The sequence below is a fragment of the Oryzias melastigma genome, linkage group LG1 (assembly GCF_002922805.2).
Source record: "Oryzias melastigma strain HK-1 linkage group LG1, ASM292280v2, whole genome shotgun sequence".
NCBI classification, from domain to species: domain Eukaryota; kingdom Metazoa; phylum Chordata; class Actinopteri; order Beloniformes; family Adrianichthyidae; genus Oryzias; species Oryzias melastigma.
In genome coordinates this window covers 13,096,589-13,114,031 of record NC_050512.1, presented here as the reverse complement: position 1 = coordinate 13,114,031, position 17,443 = coordinate 13,096,589, and the positions used below count along the sequence as shown (strand labels likewise).

The 17,443-nt window shown below is 38.3% G+C and overlaps 1 protein-coding gene across 5 annotated transcripts; it reads left to right on the top strand.

Annotated features, from left to right (window-relative positions):
- Positions 1–304: 304 nt before the first annotated feature.
- arfip1 (ADP-ribosylation factor interacting protein 1 (arfaptin 1)) lies at positions 305–10,703 on the top strand. Of its 5 annotated transcripts, XM_024259705.2 has the most exons (10): positions 441–702; positions 2,258–2,577; positions 5,219–5,320; positions 5,516–5,600; positions 6,137–6,238; positions 7,318–7,421; positions 8,499–8,720; positions 9,056–9,213; positions 9,352–9,526; positions 9,614–10,703. In XM_024259705.2, the coding sequence occupies exons 2-10, from the start codon at positions 2,260–2,262 to the stop codon at positions 9,767–9,769; spliced, it is 1,422 nt and encodes a 473-aa protein (XP_024115473.1). In that variant the 5' UTR covers positions 441–702; positions 2,258–2,259; the 3' UTR covers positions 9,770–10,703. The 5 variants fall into 5 exon arrangements, with proteins under 5 accessions (XP_024115476.1, XP_024115473.1, XP_024115477.1 ...); XM_024259708.2 differs by lacking the exons at positions 441–702; positions 2,258–2,577 and adding an exon at positions 305–434; XM_024259709.2 differs by lacking the exon at positions 2,258–2,577.
- The last annotated feature ends 6,740 nt before the right edge of the window (positions 10,704–17,443 follow it).

Below are 17,443 nucleotides of genomic sequence, written 5' to 3'. Positions count from 1 at the left end.
CTGTTAGTCACTCCTTCACCCTGCCCTCTTGCCCCAACCGGTTCAAGGCAAAAGAGCAGTGGGACTGAACCTGATTCTACATGAGGTTTCTTGAGCAAAACAGAATAAAATACAAACAAACAAACAAACAAAAACGCATTCTTTGTATGTCATGTGCTTTCTGTGAGTTTTTTATGTGAGCCTACATCTAATTAACTAAATTATTCTTTGTAAGGGTATAGCTGCAATATACTTGAAAATATAAATAATAATCTGAGAAATACTATGTACATCAAACATGCAGCATTTGCTGACGAGTAGCTGTTGTGCACAGTCTGGTTCAGTAGGTGGCAGTAGCGAGCCATGAAGCCGTTTACAACTGCAGATTAATCTTCACAGAAGAAAATGGCGCTTCCTCAACTTTACCAGTAGGGGGCACTGGCCTGCAGCGAATGGTAAGTGCTGCTTCGGATGACATCCGAAGGGCCCACCTAGATATTGGGACCGTTTTTCCGGGGTCCAGTCAGTACGAGGCGGTCTACTTGTTGCGCCTAAAAGGTTACTAAGTACTAAATGGTAACATTTGTCTCACCGTTCTTTCTAAAAGCGGGCCGTGTATCTACACGTAAAAGGTTGACTTTTGCCAGTGTTGAGGATTTCAGTCAAATACTGCAACGGCTAGCTGCAGCTCACAGCTAAATAGTTAGCCGCATCCGCACACAGGTAATGCTCCAAAGTTTAATAGTCTTCCATAGATTGTGACCAAAAAACGTGTATGTTTTATGTTTATTTGTGTATTTTTATTGAAGTCGACATTTTTTAGTTTGTGTTTGTTGATATATCTGTTAGTTTTTATGACTGTCTTAACGTTAGCAATTCGAAAACTTTTTGTGGGGTTATTATTTGGACAGCTGTCGACTGTCCGGGAAAACGACTCATTGTTGGTTTTAATTCTGTTAATAAAAAAAAAAAATATCCCGAAAACTTAATTGAGGAATGCCAGCAGCTTGCGGAAGCGTTTGTAACACTTTTTGGACGCCCTCCTTAGTCACGTGACTGTGCAGCAACAGGTAACACAGCCACTTTTGCTCTTGCTCAATGCTTTCTTCGCAGATTGCTATTACCAAGAGTAAAACATCATCTGCTATAAGTTTTGCTTTCTAGAACGTGTCTCTTTACTCTAATAACTTATCTTTGATGTAAAACAGTACTTTAAATATCACACACAAACGTGTTTTTGCTAATTAGGCTTTTCTAGTATCTTGGGCATTTTTATTTTTAAAAAACATTTTAAAAAAGATTTTTACATGTTTCTGCACAAGTGTACAACCTCCCCTTTTTAAACTTTTATCACTTAGTATCGTATTGTATCTGGAAGTGCTTTAATACACTTTGTATTGTGTATTGTGTTTTATTCTAAAAGAGGAAGGAGTCTTTGTTTTTAAATCTGTTTGGTCAAAATTTGGATAGTGTCCTATTCAGCGTATGGTTTATTTTGAATTGACAGAACAACAAATTTATGGAACGCTTAGTGACTGTTGGATATAATATCTCAAATGTGTTTTTATGCTTTGAAACACTGTTTTGCATCTTAAAGGAAGCCGCAGCCTAACCCAACTCATTAAACTCTTCCATCTTTTGAAGATGACTTTCATATCAGCTTAAAGTCTGACATGGTTAGTGTTTTCAAATCCACCAAGAAGGCAACTTTAACTCCCATCAAGTTAAAACATTTTAATCAAGAAGCTTTACCACAGATTTAATCAGATTTTAATGATAATGCGGTTAAAACATCCCAGTAAACAGTTATATAGACTCTATGACCACAGGGGATATTTTGGCTGCACCGACGTTGCACTGAAGTGTCACTGCTCACCAAAGTAGAACTCTATGCTATTTTGTCTTCTGTCTTTTTTTGTGAAGCAAAATAATAACAAGTAATAAAACTTCCTGACATTTAAAGAGTAAACAAGGAAGTAATTGGATGCTTTGCATGGGTGTGTATAGGAGTGAGCAGTATAGAGCTTAATGAAGGATTTTCTGAGTGTCAGCCTCTTCCTATTGGCACAATAGACTAAAGCAGTACTGTTTTTTTAATGAAGTCAGTCATTTGGTGACTTTTTAGCAACATGTATTCCAGGATTACTTTGTGTGTAATAGGGTGTTGATAAAGCAGAAATGCCAAAAGAGTGATTTTAATCACTCTTTAGCTCTGTAAAGTAAGCCATCGGCCAGCTTTGGAGGACCTTTTCATCCCTGCCTGTCTGTCTGCTTTCAGGTATGTCTGAAGTTAGTCTCGAGGCCGTCCCGGACCCTCGGGAGGATTGTGAGGAGGTTGAGAAAGAGAGCTTGAGTGAGGATGGGGATCAGGGAAGCACGCATGATGGCGATGGGGGAAAGGACGGAGCCGATGAGATGTATGAGGTTGACATCAACAGTGATGGGGAAAATGCAGAAGTGAGGGTTTTTGGTGGTCAGGAGGACAAGGATGCTCAGAATGAGAAGGTAGTGTCTGGCGGTGTAGGGAGGGGGCAACTAGAAGCAAAAGGACACCGAGAAACACCAGAGGAAAACGGAGATTCTCACTCTGATGGAAAGGTGATGTTAAACAATCCGCCTGCTTACTTCCTCCCTTTGCTATAGCTTATCACTGTTTTTGAAATCTTGATTTGCTATGGTGGCGGTCGCGATCTTTCTTCTATAAAATAAGCTTATTTGACTTGATTGTTTGTGTTTGTCAGCTTTATAAATAACAGACTATTGGGGAGAATATTTTCTTTTGTTTTACTTTTTGTGTTATCGTGCTTTGCTGAGATTTCTTGATTATGTTGGTTGTGCGTTTTTTCTGTCCAATCAAGTGCAGCTTCATGATGGGCCTGTTGGGTTTCCACTCTAGTGATGATCAAGCTTTGTTTTCTCCTTCTTTTTAGCAAAGTGTCTGATTCTTCTGCTCCTTGTCACTGTAGCAGATATGTTTGTGTTTAACCATATTTTTCTCTCAGTAAGAATACAGAGTTAATATAGTTTTGATGTAAAAAAAATATGTTCTTAACACGTTAAAATCAGTCATTTCCACTGCTTGAATTCTTAATGATGAAGTCACATGCCTGGTAAGTGGCAGACTTGGAGTCCTGACTGCACATTCTCAGACAGACCCACTTTTCTTGTGTTTCTGGAATTTCTAACCCTGTCTAACATATTTCTTTGAGACACTTATTTTTCTGTCTTCCCCTACCCTTTTTGCACTTGTGAAATACTTTTTTTTTTTAGAATTTAGTAGCAAATCCAGTTTCCTATGCAGGTTGCAGATTAGTTTAAAGCTTCTGCTAAGTGATTGTGTTATTTCTTCCCCTTTTTTTGTATTGAGAAGCAGTGCACGAGTGTTTCCTCATCGCTGACGCAGCTAATCAGACACTGAGTTTATTGTTGGACGTGCTGGCTCGTATCCAGGATACCAAACTGCAGGGGATTGAAAACTAAACCAAACGCGTCTTCGTGACTAATTCATTTGCTGTCACTTAATATTTGTTTGTCGCTTATTAGATTAGCGCTGTCTACACCAGTCTGTCATGTTTGATGTTTACACATGTCATCAGTATGATCTGGATTGACTTCACTAAGAGGCCTACATTCCACTAAGATAATAGAATAGCTTTAAATACAAAAGATACGTGTTCTGTTTTGTGGCAACATTTCTGTCACATTTTTTATTTACATTTTTTTTGATTGAAATGAGACTTTTACTTTGAAAGTGGTGTCACAGTGAACAGACAGGTGCCCGTCTTATCTGCACTGGTTGGTTAGGTAAGTTCCCTGCATGTGGGCGTCTTATTACCATTAAATATTTAGATTTTGTCCCATGATGCAGCAGTGAAGACTTACACGTGTCGTCATTAACAGATTTTTCCGCTCTTATTGTGAAGGCTCAAGCTGATGTTATTGATTTTGAGGATAATCCATTTTTTAATTTTAATTCAATCTTGTCTGAGTTTTTACATTGAGCAGATATGTATTTATATGGAAAAAAAATCCATTAATATTTTTTCTGTGTTAAAAATAGATTTTTGTTCATTTTATGTTTTTGAATTTTGGAGTTCATTTATATTCCACCACTTTTTCAATTTTTATTTTTTTGTCAAATTATACATTTAGTCTTTTATGCATTTTTTTATGTTAACCTTCTTCTAATGATGAAATTTATCGTCAAACTCGGCTTTATCTTAACCAGCAGTCCATTTATTGCTGTTTTGTATTTTACAACTTTTATTTCTTACCTTTTTCATAATCATTTCAATGTTCAAGTAAATTTTCACCATAAAACTGTCTATCCTGTATGTCATTTTCAGCTATAAAAATAGTCATTTGCTTTTATTTTGAAATCACTGAAGGTCTTATAACCAGGATCTTTTCTCTCCCTAGTTCTAAATGTATTATTTAGACAGGAGAGAGATTTGCTAAGGACATCACTCAGAGATACGGATGGAGTTTCAAACAAAATCAACCCCCTGTTCTTGAGTACTCAGTTTATTTACAATAAGGCCTAATGAAGAAGCAGAAAGCGCTTCATGCTGATTAGGTCAGTGTTCCAGTTTCCAAGTCCACAGAGATTAGACTGTGAAATTGCGTTGGACTATAAAAAAGAAACAGCTCTGCTGCTGTCATCCTATAGCTACTTACACTTAGTTTACTTTGGTACTTGTTAAAAAAAAAAAAAAACAGCTATCTCCATGACTTCCTGCACGCCCGCTCCAGCTTTGTCCTCATGAGTCACAGCAGGTTATCAGAGTGAAATCAGGGTTTACAAGGGAGAATCAGCAGGAGATGCGTGTCGAGGTCACCACAGATGATAAAATATCTGTTGAAAGATTTGTTTTGGCGCTTTAAAGGGAATGGAGGATAATTTATGTAAACATCGAGGAGGTTATTCCATCGTACTGTTTCTGATCATTAAAAAGTCTCCATGTTGGATGAAACTTAATAAATACTAAAGCTGTTCAAAAACAAATTCTTTTCTGTTATTTTATATTTATTTTTGTGTCTATTCTTTGGATGTTTTAACTTTTTTATCATAGTATCTTTTGTTAGAAGCTTTTATTGCCTTCTTCCTGTTTTTTCCCCACTCTTACTGCATCCACAAGGTGGCAGTCTTTAACAGTTGCGTCCCCAGAGGGGTGCCCTGACTAATCCTTTTTTTTCTTTTTAAAGCACTAACACAGACATATCACCCACTTCATTGCAGGGGAGAACAATGGCCGAGGGTCTGCACAGAAGCTCAGCTGCTGAAATCCCAGTCACCAGCAATGGAGACCTGGACCAGAGCCCTGAAACCGTATTCCAGAGGGTATGACTCGATCAGAGCTCAGGTGTCTCCACATGACGCCATAATCTGTGGCGTCGGGCATCGTATCTGTGTGTTTATGTTTGAGACAGCTTTTACATGAACGAATGAATAAACTGTTTATTATAAAACACTAACTTACTGCAGAAGTTGGGTCAGAGGTCACACTGAAACAAACCATGCTTGTTGTGTCTGCAGGACTCTTACTCCAGTAAGCCAGCGCCTCCTCCCAGCAGCTTTGCCTCACCAGTAGAGGGCATTATTGAGCCTGGATCATACAAAGGTAAACAGTCCTCTGCCCTTCTAGTCATCTATTCTTTAAAAAGTGTTCTTGATTCCTACATGTACTTATTGAGGGGAAGCAGCAGTGCCTCAATCTTATCAGGATTATCCTGCGTTGTTCCAGTGTCCTCTGTGTTTCCAACAGAGAGAAATGAAATGTTGAAATTTGAATTTGTAAAGGTGGACGCTCATTTGAATTTAATGAGTTTTCTCTGATCTCCAATACCCAGGCCCTTCTGTCCTTTTCACCGTGTTGCTTTGGTCATAAACACTAATGGAAATCTCCCCACAGAGCAAGAGACTGTTGTAGTCTGATCACCTGAGTGTTGCCATGGCTATTTTCCATGTTGTTCTCTCTGGCAGAGGAAGGACTATTTTTTGTTTATTCACACACTAGCCCAACAAGATAAGGAGAGCCACTGTACCAGTGGAAATGTATATGTTCAGTCAACATCAAAGTGGGAAATTCCCACTTCTATTTATGTGACAGAAAGGGGGGAAAAAGGGTAATAAATCACAACTCTGAATATCTCCCAGGGTCGGCAAGCCTGCCTTCATCTCCTGTGTCACCTGTAGCTCCCAGCTCGGCTGTCGCTAGCCGCCTGGCACGTTCCTCCAGCGATAGTCAGACCCAGGAAGGTACCTAGACGAGCTGTGTATAAATCCTGCACTGTGAAGTCAGTGGGCTCTGTGCACGAACCTAACCAAGATCTGGTGGGCCTTTCCTGGGTTTCCTTCTGTCTTTGTACCCACTGCTCCTTGCTTCCTAAAGCTGTGCTTTGTCAACAACAGAAACTCACCTCTGACTTTCACTCCTAACTGTAGTGGCTTCAAACTACTTGCTCTGACTTTAAATGATTCTCAAGTGTGTTGATCCTGTCAATTACATATGACGTTTACTGTTGTTTCTGTCAAACATTTACTGAGTCTGTAGTGAAAATAGCAGCCTTCTTATAAAAGAAGACACGTATGGATTGTGAGTGGAGCTGTGAAGCTTTAATGATGTTGGAGGTGCTGTTCAAACACCAGACAGAAATGTTAATAATAATAATTTGTTTTAGGGATTTAAATCTAAAAGTTTCAAGTTACTTTGTATACAGATGCCAAGAAAACATTTGAGTTTGGTGCTTCAAGTCTCAAAAGTTGCACTTTTAGCATTATAAATTATAAATTGCAGACACACAATGCCAACAAACACGTCGGACAAAAACAGGTTCATCCACCCTAAACAGCTGTGGTACCAGAGCACAAAAGATGCAATCTGAGAGGCAAGCAGCCATTCACTCTGTTCACATTCACTGCACTAAGACTTTTCTAATATGAGATCAATGAAAACTCAATCAACAAAGTAAAGTTATCAGCTTAAAAAGCCTAGCAATCAGCTGACATCTATGACGGCTTACTGAGGTGAGCAGTGTGCTCATGTAAGGTGAGCTGTTTGTTTTCCCAAACAACTAAAAAGCCTTGTTTTCTTATTTTCTGCCTAATCATTTTTTGGTGATGTATAAAGCTGTCCGTGTTGGAAACACTTTTTTTTTTTTTTACTCGGCTGTGCATGTATTGACATTGTAGTTTTATCCCAATCGTGAATGTCATCCTCTGATTTGTCTTTGTGTTGTACTTGTTTCTAACAATCCTAATCTTGTTTAAAATGATCAATATTTACCTTTTTAAGTCTGTGGATCACTCGTTGAACCAAATCTTGTATGTCTGTGTAGGAACTGAACCAAAGAGTGGACCTGTGGTCCTCTCAGATGATCTGAAGAACCCAGCTATGGAAAAACTGGACCTTGTGAGAAAGTGGGGCATCAACACATATAAAGTAAAACTCAGTTTCCTTCATGGATCTTTTTGCCTCTTTACTACATCTTCTTGTCTCAGCATTAATCGTTTAAAGCTACCCTCACACTGCCCTATCGACCAACTCTTCCAATGATGTTCAAACCTTTTGCGTTGCTACACAAGTTTCTATGATCATTTTCGGACTCTAGTCCAAAATGTGCAGCCATTGAACGCATGTTGGAAGTTGAACTAGGTTGAACTTTGACCAATCAGGGACTCGGATTTGGTACTAGTGATGTATGGATGGAGTCCCTTTTAATTAATGGAAATTCCAACTGTTTAATAATTGATCATGAAGGAGAGATTAATTATTGCGGTTTATGTCCAGCTGGAATTAGGACACCAAATCTTTAATATATCAGAATAGAGCTGTGCAAGGAAAAAACAGGAGCAAGAGTCACAAGATCTGCACCATTTTGACATTTTACACTAAGCCTCCTCCAACTGTAGTTAGTAGACGTGCCTGTGTCGATAATCCAGTGTGAACACCATTGGTAAACCTGCATGCTTGGTGTGAACATGGCAAGACATTCAAGATGTTTCCAGCTAAACCTAAATAACACACATTCTTTGATGTACTGTCACTCTTCAACCATCTACGATCCACATGAGATAGCAGATTCGAAGAAAAATGGAACTAACATTTCTTACTAACGTCAAATGTTGTATAATTGCGCTAAGACACTTGTCTCCATGACAGATTCAGCTAATTTGTGTAAATTGTGAAAGCTTTTCAGTATTGTATAGTGTTGCTCATCAGTGAAAGTCTGTTTTTTTACTGCCTCGGAATCCACTGGACTTAACATTAAGTGTGTAAACAGTTGAAGAGCTATAGTAGTCGAAAAAACATCCACACTGAAGCTAAACATCTGGTGTTAGAGGGTTCATAATATTATTTTCTTTTCTGATTTATTTGAATGTTGGCAAAGAATTATAAAAAAAAAATCAAGGATTTGCTTGTTTCTTCTTATTTTCTAGTTTTGTTTTTTTTTTTTGTCTTTTCTGAAATGGACTTTTAGTGAATCCAAGTCTCTAGTAACTGTGCTGTCCTCTGCAGTGTACCAGACAGATCCTGTCAGAGAAGCTGGGTCGAGGCTCAAGGACCGTAGACTTGGAGTTAGAGGCCCAGATCGAACTTCTGCGCGACAACAAGAGAAAGTACCAGAACGTGATCCGGCTCGCTCAGACTCTGGCCAATCAGCTGTCCCAGATTATTCAGACACAGAGGCAGCTGGGAGACGCCTTCGCTGACCTCAGCCTCAAGTCACCCGAGCTCCATGTGAGTGACGTTGTTTTCACTCAGTTTTCCCTCTATGGGGGGAGAGCTGATCACTAATCATGCGTAGATTATTTTGAAAGACTTTTTCTGCATTTGTATAAAGAAGCAGTTTTAATTGTTGGAGCAAATTAAAAAATAAAAACCCAGACTTTTTGAAGTCCAAATCAGAATTTCATTTGTTCTAGGATGACTTTACTATCAAAGTATTAGTGCTCGGATGTTTACATTAATCTACAGGTCTTCTCATGCTCTCCCATGATGTTTATTATATTCCTACTGATTCTAAAAACTTTTATTTCCGAACAATCAAACAATTTCTGGTTTGTTGTGTTCAGGAGGAGTTTGGCTACAATGCTGACACCCAAAAGCTTTTGTCCAAAAATGGAGAGACACTGCTGGGTGCCATCAACTTCTTCATCTCCAGTGTGAACACACTTGTGGATAAAACCATTGAAGATACGATGATCAACATCAAACAGTATGAAGCAGCCAGGTGAGCTGGTGGGGCGAGCACGTCTAATGTCAGACTCCAAAAATCGGAAGAAATTCAGCTTTTTTTCATTCTGGTTTTGGCTCTTTTGGAATGTGCTAGCGTTGTCGCTCCAACTCACGTGTTTACATCCGTTTGCAGGGTGGAGTACGATGCGTACCGCACTGATTTGGAGGAGCTGAATCTGGGGCCACGAGACACCAACACCATGCCAAAGATTGAGCAATCCCAGCAGCAATTCCAGATCCACCGGGAGAAGTACGAGAGGATGAGAGCAGACGTGTCTGTGAAGCTGAAGTTCCTAGAAGAGAACAAGGTTTGCACGTTTTGCTCTACACATTCACCTGCTTTATTACACTTGGATGGTCCTGACCTTCATTTTTGTTTGTTTTCTCTCAACCAGGTGAAGGTTTTGCATAAACAGCTCATCCTGTTCCACAACGCCATAGCTGCATACTATGCTGGAAACCAGCAGCAACTGGAAGAGACACTCAAACAGTTTCACATCAAGTTAAAAATGCCCGGCGGGGACAATCCATCTTTTTTGGAAGAGCACTAAACACTCTTTATTCGAAAAAAACGGAGGCTCAGTTTGACATAAAACTACAGGAACCTGCTTCCTTTGTGTTGTTTTTCAAGCCTTTACAATTGTAAATGTTCTAACTAGATGCACAAACAAAATGGAAAAAAAAAAAAACACCTTCCGATAGATCACTCCTATTAAATTGTCTCTCATTCTTGTATTTTTGAATCATAAGAAATGCACTTTTATACTGTTGGTAAGTCTTTCCAATGGGTGTTGATGCAGTAAAGATTTTTTTACATTCAGAATGGCCTTTTGTATTGAAGCATATGAATGTCGGCTGCTGCAGAATCAAAGTAACTGCTGTTTTTTCCTCTGAAATTTCACTTAATTGGGGGAAAATGTTGACTTCCAAATCATACATGTAAAATGTTTTAGGGGGAAATATCCACTATTTTTTTAAGATAAAGGGGGAAAATATCAGTTTAGTTGTGCGGGTTTACCCTGTGTTCTGCAGGCACCTGACACTGAAAAGCTGAAAATGCAATTAATGAGAAAATGTATAATAAAAGGCTCCTGTCTAAAAAGCCAAAGTTTACACAATTAAAGAGTTGCTTTACAGGATGACGCTTGTGCAACTTTGTGCACGGTCTGCGTTTTCCTGTTTTAATCTGTTGGTGGTGAGTTTTTAAATCAACCTTGAAATCCACTTATTGCTCTTGAACAATTTTAATTCTCTCAAAACCAAAACATCAGTTCCAAACTTTTTTTCCCTCTATTATCATTTGCTTGTGTTTTCTTTTGGCATCTAAATTAATCATTTAAGAGATTATAATGAAACATGAGATAAAAAAGAAAAACCAGCCTTACGTGACTGAATGTGCCTTACATTTTGTCTTTTTCTTTTCTCCTCCCGAGTGCTAATTATTGGGTTTCAGGTTAAACTCTGGGTGCAACCAAACTTAAAAAAGAAGCTCTGATAACTTTAGCAACTGTTTTGAAGGCAAGATATTTATTGCACAAATGCACAAAAATGCATTCGAGACCTCAAAAAGCTTGTAAAAACCTGTTAATGTAACACTATTAAACCAAAACGAACACCTTTCCTAACAGCATGTTTTTATTTTTCTGAACTGCTAACAGTTTACATCCTGGGTCTGCATGAACGTGTGATTTGTCATTTTCTTATGGTTCTCTATAGCAGTTTGAGAGTAAATCTTGTACACCATTGTGTTGCTTTCTTAAGATAGATGAATTATATATAAATATATATTTGTACTCTATTTTATTCCTTGATTGACCAATTCTGCCACTTTATTTTCCTGAAGATTTGCAGGATATACCAGTGGATGTTTTCTAACCAAGAAATATTAACAAATGTTTGACTTAAAGAATTCTGACTCTTCTTGAACCCTTTTTGAGGGCTGAAATAAAATTATCTCTTTCTGTTTTGGAGTTTTTTTTTTCTTGGAGTTTGGACTGACCCCCTGCCTGCATGAGATGGCAAATAAAGAAATGGAGAGAAAGTTTGAAGCTATTCAGACGTCTACAGCAAAACAAAAGGAGAGGGAAAAAACATGCCCCTGGGAGACTTTAATGTGTTTTTAGGTAACCTAACCCCATCGCCGTGCTCTTCCGGTAGACGGCACTAGTTCATTGTCCTCCTCGTCACGGTGTTGACAGATGGATTTGAGCTTCTGCAGTTTGTCAGGGAACTTGTCCTGTCATTGATTGTGGAGCCGTTTCATTTGAGTTTACTTAACTCCAGGTGCTTTCAGGTTCCCCATTTAAGTCTGTAAAAGCCCACCACACCCCGCTGCTCCAAACTTTGACGGGGATTTGGTTAATCCCCCCAGGAAAAAGCTCTGACAAAGTTTGACCGTAGAACCAGTAGGGTGTTTTATCTGGAAATATAATGTCAGGGGGAAATGTGGCATGTCGGAACAGCACGCCGTCTGCAGAAAACAGTCTGTTGGAGAACAAAACGTGGATAAATATTTGAGAAATAAAAGCTTAAGTTAATCATTTTTGATGTGATAGATTTATGGGAATTTAAGATGTCTATATTCTCTAGAAGTGTAAAATAGAAACTGGCGTGCAAATTTTTCTAATTTTAGTCTAAATTATGTGGACAAAATGGTCAAATTGGAAAAAAAAAACTTATCTGGATGGTTCTAAAATGTAACAACTTATCTCAGGTATTTATAAAAGTTCAGTTTTTTACTGTCAAAAATAAGACAGTTTTTGCAAAAAAAAGAAAGAAAACATTACCCTCAGCATTGAATGTACTTTAACAAATGTATCTGCTTTGCTGTCAAATGTTTTCTGTTTTCACTCCATAGGAGCCCTTACTAGCATCCTATGTATAGAGTTCCTGTTATGAAAATTTTAACATGCAAATATTTTTGTGTAATTTTTTTAAATAATAATTTAGGTGGCACAGTTGATATTAAGTTACAGTTGTACATGCAATCTCTACTCACAATTTTGATTCATCTGTTCTCTCATGGCATGAACGGTAATGTGTTTGGGTTTGCTTCTATTGGTTGAATTTTTATCTTTTTTTTAGCAATATTTTGTATACCCCCCCCCCCCACACACACACACACACTCTTTTTTTTGTTCACTTTTTCTTTTGTCAAGTCAATTGCAAAATAAATATATTTAAAAATGTGTTTTCATTAAAATAGGGCAAGAAAATCGACCAAACACTCCTATATTCGACTAATTTTAACCTATGTATTTATTCGAGTAAACTTCCACTTTTAATTGACCATTTTTTTAACCCACTTCAGTTCCTTTCACTGCTGCTTGTGTTTGGCTGTTGGAGGAGTGCGCACGTGGGGCCACGTGAACGCGCCTTTCCCACCTGGCCCAATCACGGACGTCGAAGCTCCAAACCCTCCGCCGTCTGCCGCTGTCCGTGTGTCTGTCGCCACTTTAGGTGCTGCTCTTCAGCCGGGACGCTGGCGGCTGACCTCAGCCGCACTTAACCTCAAACTAGAGGCTTTCCTCCTCTGAAAACTACTAACTCCAGACATTTTTTTGAAATAATTTCTTGGGAGCGGAATAGGCGCCAGGACGAGTCCTCTCATCCGACCGGTAAGTGAGTCAGGACAGGACCGCCGCATCCCGCCGCGCGCTGGATGCGCTGTCTGTCTGCACCTTCCCTGTAGGAAGCCGCCGTGGCGTGACGGCGCATTCGAGCACACGAGTGAGCATCCTGTCCGTTCCACACCTGTTTATCCTTCCGCTTTGACCCGCCACGGCGGGACAGAACACGAGCTGTCCTGCAATGCAGTCCGGGTCCAAAATGACATCATGGTGTTTCCTGGGTCTCGAGTCTGGATCTGTTGCTGTGCACCAACACATGAGCAAACTTTCATCTGATCTGAAGACGGCTAAAACACAGGAAGTAGTGATTGTCATTTTGTGTTATTACCTGAGTTTATAAACACTACTGACAGCAATTTCATGCAACAGTCATAGTAATAAGAAGTTAATATACTGATGTTAAAATAACCTGAATAAAATGATTTACTTCTGCTTTTGTTTGACAAACTCAATTGAAATTCTTGATTTAATATGTCATCTCTATAAGCAAACTGGTAAAGGCTTTGATTTGCAAAATGTTTTTTTTTCAGAAAAGTAACAACTGTTAAAAAATAATAAGTCCAAGTCTTTAATTGGCAGAAAAAGTAGTCTACTGACCATTTTCAATTGTTGCTTGCATTGGTCATGAGTTTAGAGGAATCAAAAAGAAAGCACCAAATCTTATGTGAATCAGGATTCTACAGGTCATATTTTGTTCTCGTATTTTTGTAGAATTTTTATATAGTATTTTGTACTTTCAGGCAGGTTAAGGTGTCAGATCTTTTTTAATCACTTGTGTTTCTAAGTCAAAATTAGGATTAGGTATCACTCCTTAAGTGCTGAGTCATTCAACTTGATTCTCAAATTCACAATCCGATCAAATATTCATCGTTTTTTTCATATTTTTATTCCAAAACCAATTTGCTTAGATATGTAAAAAATATTAATCTAACTGGTGATTTAAACAAACAAATATAACACTTTCTTTGATTAAAATTGGACAATCTAAAGTTGAAAAAAATGAAAAAATCCAAAATTTCACACATATATTGTATATTGGCATTTATTCTATGTAAAAATCTGCTTGATTTATCTTTTTTTTTTACCTTCGTCCTAGTAATGATGGGTCAAGGTTTTTCACTTATTGTGATTCAATAATCACAGAAAAAAATATATTAGTCATTAAAGCCTTCTTGTAGCTTATGTAGTCTACTAATTCACATTCTTTAAGTTGAGGTCAGACTAACACTCGAGTTCTTTACATGTGCTTATTTGCCTTAATAACCTCTTGCTTGCAAACTCAGGAAACACGTGGTAGCATGAAGAGAATTGCCATAAAAGCTCAGCTGTTGTGCAAAGATTAGCTTCAGCCTAATCCTCACAACACAAAAGACCTGACGAGAGTTCCTGCAGATCACTTGTTTCTAGAATATGAGAATTTAAGAATGTGCAAGATGACAAGATGAGTGACCAGATCTACTCCGTACCCTTGCACACCACACATGATCATGTTAGTGATGGCTAGGTTCCACTTTTTCGCTTACATGCTGATATATTAATCTGTGATATCTGCAGAACCTGTACTGACCCTAATTTCACTTATCTAAACAGGTCCAAACACCAGAAGAACTTATCAATTTATAATTTATTGATTTAATAGTGTTTATATCTTTTGTGACAGCTTTGCTTTGCTGCCGATTTGTATAAAGATGAAAAAAGTATTCTGGCAGACTGAGTTGGAGCTCAATGAACGCACCACGCAGAGACAGACGCTCATTGGCTCTGGGTTCTGTCATTCAACCGGTCATTGGGGGTTTTATGGAAATAAAGGGTGAGGGACTAATGTATGAGATGAAATTCAGATGATAGATAGTGTAGATCCACTAATAAACAACAACAAAAAAGACTTAAAAACAACACTTGAGAGTGTTTTCTTCTGCTCTTTTTGATGTTAAGTCACAAAATAAAAAAGCCTCAAAACAGGTAAAGTCTCTGTGTCTCAGTGCAGGAAAGGGAGAGAGCGATGCGTTATCTTGTTATCATGAGAAAATTGAAAATAGTAAGGCAGGCCGTTTGAGCGCATCTCAGGGTCACATATATAAGTCTGCGTTATCTTATATTCAACACGTCCACAAAACAAATAAAAACAAAACTGGAAGTTGTTACAAAATACTTCTAGAGTAACGTTTAAGAAGATAATCCAAATCCCCAAAAGTGTAATTGGAAAAACTTTCATGTACACGAGGTGTCCTTTGGGAAATACACACCGTCAGAATTCTCTGTGTGGAAAGGTCAAGGAATGAAATCCCTCTTGGGTTGGATTTGAACGTCAAGCAACAACGCGTGAGAAACCATAATGTTACTCTGGCCGCTCAATAGCCTCATGACCTCATGAGCACCATGAAAAAGCATTGTCATGTTACACCATTGGCTGCTGCATTTAGAAATGTAACCAGAGACTCCCTTTTGCTCTGAAAAAGTTGTACATCAACTTCACAGGAAGACAACCTCTGAGAAAAAGGTTTGAAGAATAATAAACTGTGACATGCACCCACATGGATTTTTATATTTAGCCGTTTTTTTGTTTAAATTCACCCAGTAGAACATGAATGGCAAGAACCAAGATAATTGACTTAAAAGCTATTAGTGGTAGTAATAAATGTCAACAGAGTAGACATTCAGTGGGAGAAACAAAATAATAGGTAGATCATTCTATGAATTTCTTGTATTGGAAATACCAAACCCATGCTTACATGTGTGCTTTTGGAAATAAAGTCATTTTAAAGCAGAATCATTCTCTAAAGTGCATTTGCACATATTTACATCTCTACATACCAAAGCCTGAGATGAAAATCTATTTTTTTTTTAAGAATTAGACTACTATAATGGTAATTGTTCAAGAACGCAAAAAAAATCAGGGGGATTACACAACTTTACGATATAAGATTGAGTAAGTTTTGAATTAGGGATAGGGATTTTAAAAATATTATAATTTCATTTGGTTTAGATTAGGCTCATGCTAAACAGTTCAAACAACAGGGGGATTTGAACAAAAACATAAAAATACAAAAAAGAAAACTGGCTTGTTTTCTGCCTTCCACATAATGATATGCACCCTCACCTGCACATCACACTTATCAAAAAGGCACTGTCTAACCTTTGGTTGTGTGCTCCCAGGCTATATTTGTTCATGAAATTATTTTCTGTGACTCCTGTCAACTTTGCAGTTTGCTGGATAGCTTGTTTGCATTCACACTGTTGTTGTGTTCACTCATTTGGTTAATTTAAGCGTAGCTTCAAAGGAAGCACATTATTAGAGGAAATGGATTCTGGTGTGGAGCAAACAGTTAATATAAGGTGGATATGAATTTTCACTTTATGTACCGTGTTTTTAGGACAAAATCACACTTAATATCCCAAAATGTTCTCAAAAATCGACGGTGCGCCTCATGTATGAATTTTGGTTGTACTTTCTGACCCGGAAACAATTTGCTGTGGTACACAGAGCTGAGTAATTTGTACCATTCTGGTAAACTATAAAAGCAGCATCACTTGATAGACTGTTAGAGCATTATGGGTATTGTAGTGAGGTGTCTGGCATAGTTAATGTCAGGAGCTCTGTCTCCCCCTCTGGTCACAGACCCTGCTTATTCTCTGCTTGCTTGCTGCCTGCCCTGACCCTCGCCTGGACCCTGCTACTCTACTTTCTTCGTGGATCCTCCCAGGCTCGTGCTTGACCTCTGCCTGTCTGACCTGGATCTCGCTTTGTGGACTTTGAGCTGCGCCTCATTCCTGTCTAAATTAATAAACCTGCTGCAAGTGGAACCAGCTGTCATCCCATTCATGACAGTCACACACTCTATGCTTCATCATAATGAACTAAAAAAGTGAGTGTACTGTTTTGTATTTTTGTGTTACAACTGAACACTGTTGAGAGCTATTGGGAATGTGTTGCTTTGCTTTTTTCTCGGGAGCTTTAGCTCCAGTGTTTACATTCTTTCAACTACCGTAACTCCTTAACCATGAACGCAGTTATCAAGCTCCAGCGGATTTTGAAGCGGGGAAATTAGCCTCGTGGTGATATGCAACAATTTACAATATGAAAGTTTTGCACAATCAACGGAAATTAGCTGATATCACAGATAAATGCAGTTTTTTAGAATTAAGTAAAAGTTTACATTTGCATGATGGGGCAAAGCCAATGTGCAAAGTTGCATTTCAGAGCATCAAAATCAGCTGATTCACATTGATTGTTTCAAAGGTTGAAGAGTTACAGTAAGAGAGCGTGTGCTTTTAGGGTATGCCTAAAAGTTCCAATCGACCCATTTGACCTATTGGCTAGCTTTTGGCCCGCGTGACATTCTGGGAAGTGTAGTTATACTACTGATTTGTTTATCATAACACGACTTTTAATCCGGTCCTCTTTATCGTCTGAAAAATACGGTAATTTAGATGAAGCTTAAGACTTTGAAGTAGTATTATATTTTATGCACTGGTGAGTGCACCAAATTTTAAGACCATCATTTGTCTATTTTCGAACTTATGTCAAAAATAAGGTGCACCGAACTAAAAGGTGAATTAAACGAGACTAAAAGGTCAGAGATAAGTCAGTCAGCT

What these genes read in the sequence shown, in the direction of transcription:
- arfip1 (XM_024259705.2), top strand. Translation starts at nt 2,260, where the DNA reads ATGTCTGAAGTTAGTCTCGAGGCCGTCCCGGACCCTCGGGAGGATTGT. An exon ending in TGAGCCTGGATCATACAAAG is followed by an intron (nt 5,601 to 6,136) that starts GTAAACAGTCCT and finishes AATATCTCCCAG; the next exon opens with GGTCGGCAAGCCTGCCTTCA. An exon ending in AAACAGTATGAAGCAGCCAG is followed by an intron (nt 9,214 to 9,351) that starts GTGAGCTGGTGG and finishes ATCCGTTTGCAG; the next exon opens with GGTGGAGTACGATGCGTACC.